This window comes from Lolium perenne, chromosome 4 (assembly GCF_019359855.2).
Source record: "Lolium perenne isolate Kyuss_39 chromosome 4, Kyuss_2.0, whole genome shotgun sequence".
Taxonomy (NCBI): domain Eukaryota; kingdom Viridiplantae; phylum Streptophyta; class Magnoliopsida; order Poales; family Poaceae; genus Lolium; species Lolium perenne.
Window position 1 is genome coordinate 342,834,189 of NC_067247.2, and position 7,219 is coordinate 342,841,407.

Below are 7,219 nucleotides of genomic sequence, written 5' to 3' on the forward strand. Positions count from 1 at the left end.
AGCCGTCAGTTTGCACAGGTTCTGGGCCATCTTGTTGCTGCAAGGAAATAGAGCCAGGTTACAGACAATCATTTTGAGCCACTGCAAGAAAATTATGAGTAGTGGTACCTGTTCTGCAGGAATATCGTATTCAGCATCAAGTTGCTTCAGCAACGGTCCTAGAGCTCTCCTGAAGGCGTGGGTCTTCCACATTGACCACCAAGTCTCAAAACCATCGGTGGTGGTGGTGAAACGAAGGTTGTGAGGGATTGGGATGGCCAGAGCATCAAAAAAGGAATAGCACCTTTGGCCAGTGAGGACATCAGGCAGCTCAGCTCTGCTTTCTGTCAAGTGGTGAAGGAAGAAGTGTGGAGACACTTGCCCGAGACCAAACTGCCGGGCCACTACCACCGGCTGATAAGATTCATAACCGGGTTTGATGATCCTGTTCGAGGTACTCATGCCAACTGGGATGAAGCAAGGACGGATCATGATGGAGTACAAGTGCCGAGTGCTGGGGTCATCGGCAAAGCTGTCCAACCTAAAGGAGACTGGGTTCTCAAAGTTTTCAGATTCAGTGTAAGGAAAGAACAGGGGATTGTCCAGGCCTTGAAAGAAAATCCTGAACCACTCTGATGCTTCCTTAGGGATCAGCCTGCTGCCTGGGAGGCTATATAGGGCTTGGCCGTAGCTAGTGCATCGGATCTGCTTCCCATTAGCATCTGGGAAGGTGCAAGTGGCCAGAGGTGGGGAGTTGGAGATCTGGTTTCGGAAGTACAGTTGAGCCCATAGCTGAATAAACCACCAGGGACCTCCTGTTTTAACTGTCTTTTGGGAAAACAGTTTGACAGACATCAGTTGGAGAGATCGATAGACCTCTCCAAGGAATAGTTTGCCGAGGCCAAGTTGAGTGCCTTTGGCAAGTTCATAAGCCAAAGAGAGGTAGTTTTTGGTTGGAGCAAGGGAAGGGCCACAGAATATGAAGTGTTCCAACCAGAAGTTCAGGAAGGCTGTGTGTTCTTTCTCTGTCACAGGCCCTTTGGTTTTCATGTAACGCCTAAGGTAGGCACCCCAGCTGGTACACTCTGTTTTGGAGGAGAGGGTGAAAGGAACCTTTGGCAGCATAAAAGCAGAGGGGCTTGGGGATGCAATGTCTAGACATGTGATCATGGCCACGTCCAGCAGAGTTGGTGTCATGGGACCATGGCCAAACATGAAGCAATTCAGTGCATCAGACCAGAAGTAGCCGATGGTTTTCAGAAGGTTTTCATGCTTCTCAAGGGGAGACAATGATAATGACAAAGCATCGGCTATCCCTATGGTTTCCCATGTGGCATGGTGGGTTTTGGATACTCTACTGTACCATGCCACCCAGCCTTCAGGGGGATTAGGCCAGGCTCGTAGGCAGTCGGCCCAAGAAGTCAGATCTAAATTCTAGTTTACGAAGGGAATTCTATTGGCCTCGCATGAAATTAAATGAGCGGGACTCTCGGAAGAACGGGGGCCAAGACACAGGGAATTTGGGAGAGAAGGATGCGGCAGCAGGATGTCTGAAACCTAAAATTAATAACGAAATAAGACATTAATTCAGATGTTTGCTGTTAATCCTAACATTTACTCGGATGGCGAGGAGCGGTTAAGGATTACCTTCAGACCGGAGACCATAGCGTTGGCGTTGGATGATTCCGCCATTGGATTAGCTGCGGAATCGATCTGGCGTGGTTGAGATCTGAGATTCGTGTGGCTGTGAGTTGGAGCTGTTCGGGCGGTGATTTGGGGATCTGAGTTTACCCTCTCAGACGAAGGTTGCAGGTGACCGTTTGAATAGGCAACTGATTTGGCCTTACTCGCGTTTTATGGTAAAGGCCGATGCGATGCCATCGGCTCTTTGAGAGTTGACCGACTTTGACTATCGGCAAGATTAATTGGAAGCACTTCTTCATTAATAAAAGGGGTTTTTTACAATGAAGAGCCGATTGCTCAAGGAAGGAAGAACAAAAGAAGAGCCGATTGCTCAAGAACTACTACTAATCCTATACTAGTAGTTCCTATTCTAAGGGCCATCGCTGGCCTCGTCGTCGGCGTCGTAACTGCCGTCGGCGCTGCTTCCGGAGAACTCCTCGTCACTGCTGCCCCAGCCCTCGGCCGGGGCCTCTTCCTCCTCATCATCATCGTCGTCGTCGTCCTCCGACCAAGCGCGGAAGCGCTTTGCCGGCGGGTACCCGGCGGAGGAGGAGTCATCCTCATCCTCTTCCTCCTCTCCCTCCTCTTCCTCCTCTTCCTCCTCCTCGTCGTAGGAGGTAAAGCTCGCCCAGGAGTAGAGGTCGTCTTCGCTCTCTCCCTCCAGTTCCCCGTCGACAAGGAACCGGAGGTCCGCCTCCCCGTCGGTCAGGGACAGGTCGTCGTCTGACCCGACAGCGGCCAGGGGTAGGTTGTCGTTCACCCTGACGGTGAAGTCCCACTCTTCATCGTCCCAGTGTTCGGGAGCCTCCTTCTCGTATTGCGGCATCAGATCCTGCTCTGGTATTGGCTCGTTGGAGGAGGAGGACTGAAAAGAGAGACCCGACGAGGTGGAGGAGGAGGAAGAGGAAGACATTGCTACAGGAGAAGGGTTTTTTTTGGTGCCGATGGCTAGAACAGAGCAAGGGGATGAAGAGGCGAACTGTTCGGCACGGTTAAATAAAGGGGATATAGTGGAGATTTAATACCACAGCAGTTTCCGAGGAAGTGGTGCCAAAAGAAAAAAAAACTGTCAGATCACGTGGAGAAGTTGAGAAGGCAAGGCATCATGATGAAGGATACTGCGACGGTTCTGCTCTGCCACGACATGACCCGACGAAGAAAAAGCAGAGTGGTTTTGGAATTATCATTACCAAAACCAGGGGCATGTGTTATCACCAGATTTTAAACAAATCAGAAGTGGGCCGTGATTGAGATGGGCTTGGAGAATATACACGGAAAATATGCATGAATCGGCCTTGCACAAGAGTTTGGGATAAATTGCCCGTGTATCTGTAAATATAGTAGGATACGTGTTGGTTAGGATTAAAAGGTAGAGTTTAGCTCGTACACGGTTGGGATTATTCCCACGTTAGGAAGTCTACGGACTATAAATATGTATCTAGGGTTATTGAGAAAGGAGGACGATCACGTTCACAACAAAACCAATCTAGGCGCATCGCCACCCCTTGTTTCGAGGGTTTCTTCCGGGTAAGCGCTATACTGCCTAGATCGCATCTTGCGATCTAGGCAGAATCTTGTTTGTTCGTTATTCATGTGTTGCTCGTATTGAAGCCTTTTTGATGGCGAGCAACACCGTTATCATGGATATGTTAGGGTTAGCATCGGTACTTTCTCGATGTATTTGATTAGTCATGCTACCCCTGGATATCTAGCTACCCTTGTACCGATCTTAGGTGCAAGGGTGGCACCTTGCTTAGTCATTGTTTAGTAGATTCGGTCCGTTATGATTGCTCCTTGTTCTTCAAGGATTAGTTTGATATCTACATAGTTAGGCCTTGCAAACGGGTTGAAGGATCGAGTAGCACGTAAGGTATAGTTTGCTAGTCCTAGAGAAGATGCTCCGGGAATCAACTCCACGTTGGTTTTTAGGCCTTGTCTAGGGCTGGTTTATTATCATCTTTCGTGTCTGCCAGGCTCAATTACGTGTAGGACGTTCCGGTTATGTGGTGAAAACCCTAGATCGTCGTAGATCGTTTTAACCTAATATTGATCAAGCAGGACCATCATGTTATCGTAGATCTCATACGAATCATGGGTGGATCAGCTCATTGAGCCGATTCACAGGACAACCTGAGAGCCGATCGAGGCTCGTATTTAATGTTTACGTGTATGCCATGCAGGAAACTAGTCGAAGCAATCCATCACCTTCCTGACCAGGTATAAGTCAGGTGGCACGCCCTTGCACCAGCATCGGACGTGCATGCCGGAGCATTGCGGGCCGTCGCCCGAGGGACCAGGGCCCACCAGCAGTCCTGGGAGCCTCCCGGCTCTTCGTGTTGCCCGTCGCTACTCGTCGGTGGGTTTTGGTGGTCAACACATGCACACTGTACTGATAAAATATGAAAATGTGAGTGACTCACATTATCAGACTCAGATACAGGATCACCAAAAATGCTATCATCATCATCAGACGAAGGTACTTCATATTCATCTTCTGAAGATGAAATATCAAAAGCCTCCCATCTAGAGTCATCAACATCTGTAGTTGCTTTCTCATTGTCAGTCCCAGAAGCCATAGAGCCGTCCATCTGATCAAATAAAACCAACATCACTGACCTAATCAACATAAAAACTCGGCTTGGAAAAAACTGGTAAAATTTTGAACAACAAATTACGCCCTAAGCACAAATGCAATAATACATCGTATAAAGTATACAGGGAATAAGAATAGAATAACAGTGTGGCACGGGGGCTAACCTCTTCTGGGCGTCGGTGGCAATCTGGGCAGCCACGGGAAGTTGGGATCAGCGGTGCTCTGCCTTGCAATGGAACGACCTATATGTTGATCGTGGGGAGGCGGAGGGTGGATGACTCAGACGTTCGCCGCCGTATTGTCATGCACACCGCGGTGACGGCCAGCGATCCACCGGATGCGGGAAGGATAGGAGATCGCCGAGGTAACCAACCACGCCTGCTAGCTACGATTAACCGGGGTACGTGCAAATGGCGGTGGCGAGGGATCGACCGGCTACAACAAGACGGAGGGATCAAAACCCTAGGTATGAATAGCGGGGGAGGCGGAGGGTGGATGACTCAGACGTCCGCCGCCGTATTGTCGTGCACACCGCGGTGACAGCCAGCGATCCACCGGATGCGAGAAGGATATGAGATCGCCGAGGTAACCAACCACGCCTGCTAGCTACGATTAACCGGGGTACATGCAAATGGCGGTGGTGAGGGATCGACCGGCTACAACAAGACGGAGGGATCAAAACTCTAGGTATGAATGGCGGCTGTGGGAGGGGTGGACTCGGGCCAAGGTTGGACGCCGGATCTAGATCGGAGATCGCCGGACTGGCGGCTGCGACGAGCTGATGAAGGTACGTGAGAATGGAAAGTGACAACCGACGAGGACCACCACATCGATCCATCGGACGTATACACCGATGACGTACATACACCGAAACGTACATACAGCCTATACCCTTTCAAGGAGTACAAGGGTACACCGTACGTATACCCTTTCAACGAGTACAATACAAGGGTACAATCCAAATGGATCTTCGGGGGCTAACCTAACCCGACCCGCTAGCGCCGGCGGAAGGAGCACATGCATAATGGTACGGTTATGCAATTGTTCGCTTGGGGACCTATGGAAGCAGTCGCCTTAGTCAGTGAAAGCTCCTAGCACTTAAGCACACACTGATCATCATTAGTACCAGATGACAGTTCTCACAGCGCGACACACGCATCGCTTTCTTGTGGCTCCACAAGAAGAATTATCAACACCCCCGACTCCTATCTAGTACTGGTAGTACTAATAGTTGCCTGTACTACCTCACCTCACCTCATCTTCCTCTCTATAAATTCGCCCGGCTAAGATCCGAGCTCACAGACTTCGACACCCCGGTCACCGGACAGCACAGCAGCTTGCTACCTAGCACCCGCCTCTCTCAAAATATCCAAAGCTTCAACGCCCAAAGCATCGATCACAGCTGATCAAGATCCAATCCGCCGGCTCAGTCTTCCGGAGGTGCTCATAGGGGTAGGGGTGTGCGTGTGTGCGTTCATAGGGGTGAGTGTATGCGCGTGTATGTGAGCGTCTGCGTTTGTACTGTGTTTCTCAAAAAAAAAAAAAAATTTAAGCTTAGGTTTTACTTGAAAGATGACCTCCGAGGAGGAAGAGAGACTGATGTTCCCTTCGTTCCTCTTTCCGGAGATTTTCCCGGCGGACGCGGCCACACCAGACTCCGGTAAGTCTATCCGTCTGCCCATCGACAGCTATCGTTCTATGTGCAGGTGCAAGCTTGAGAATAATGTTTTGCTGATTGTTGCGTGGATTTAGGTGCCGAGCAGAAGAAGGCTAGCCGGCAGCGGCGAAGGCGGAATGCTCGTCCGGTGGTGGAGGGCGATGCCGACGACACCGCAGCGAAGAAGCGGCGTCTGAGCGACGATCAAGCACAGTTCCTTGAGATGAGCTTCAGGAAGGAGCGGAAGCTTGAGACCCCGCGCAAGGTGCAGCTCGCCGCCGAGCTTGGCCTCGACGCCAAGCAGGTGGCCGTGTGGTTCCAGAACCGCCGCGCCCGATACAAGAGCAAGCTCATAGAGGAGGAGTTCTCCAAGCTGCGCGCGGCCCACGACGCCGTCGTCGTCCACAACTGTCACCTCGAGGCCGAGGTACAGTAACAGAGTGAAAGCTCATCGACCGAAGAGGAGTTTTGGCAGCTAGGAGTAGCTAGCTGAAGCAGCTGGTTGTATTTTACTAATTTTTCCACATATATATAAATGCAGCTTCTGAGGCTCAAGGAGAAGTTGGCCGAGACAGAGGAGGAGAAGGGCAAGGCCATGGCTGCGGCGGTGACAGCAGGCGTCGGGGCCAGCAGCCCGACCTCGTCGTCGTTCTCAACGGTGACGCACCACGCGGCGATGGTGGATCAGTTCGAGATGGATGATGCGGAGGCCGACCTCGCCTACATGAGCGAGTACGCCTACAACAGCTACATGATGGACATGACGGCCGGCGGATACCTCGGAGGCCTCTACGATCAATTCAGCTGATTTGGATCGATACAGTTCTAGTTCAATTAATATGATCGAAGTACGTATGCACGTAGCAGCAGTAGTAGAAGGTCGGAACTCAGAAGTAGTATTGGTGGTAGTGCCAATGGGTCGATCAGTAATTCAGTACCCTACCCACTGAGAATCTTGCCAAGCCATGTACATTATTAATTGGCAATGTTCGCGAGTATTCAGCAGCCTCTTCCAACGTAGCAGCTGAGAGCAAAAACAAGCACGACCCTTAAAGCAAATCAGCTCCAAAAATGGATACAAAGGGTTTTGCAAAATAGCACAATCTGAGTTATTACACAAATTGATATGACAAATACGACAATAATCAGAGTTATTACACAAATATTTACTGTCATACATTACAAACAATACAAATTGGAACAAATGTTTTGAAACAATATAAATCAAATGGTACAACAACAAATGAAACAAATAACAAATGGTTGGAAACATAAATAAATCTTAGTTGCCATGCCTTTGCCAATGG

The 7,219-nt window shown here is 50.0% G+C and overlaps 1 protein-coding gene across 1 annotated transcript; it reads left to right on the top strand.

Annotated features, from left to right (window-relative positions):
* The first annotated feature begins 5,542 nt into the window (after positions 1-5,542).
* LOC127297136 (homeobox-leucine zipper protein HOX12) lies at positions 5,543-6,910 on the top strand. Its single transcript, XM_051327413.2, has 3 exons — positions 5,543-5,915; positions 6,008-6,339; positions 6,454-6,910. The coding sequence occupies exons 1-3, from the start codon at positions 5,828-5,830 to the stop codon at positions 6,718-6,720; spliced, it is 687 nt and encodes a 228-aa protein (XP_051183373.1). The 5' UTR covers positions 5,543-5,827; the 3' UTR covers positions 6,721-6,910.
* Positions 6,911-7,219: the final 309 nt, after the last annotated feature.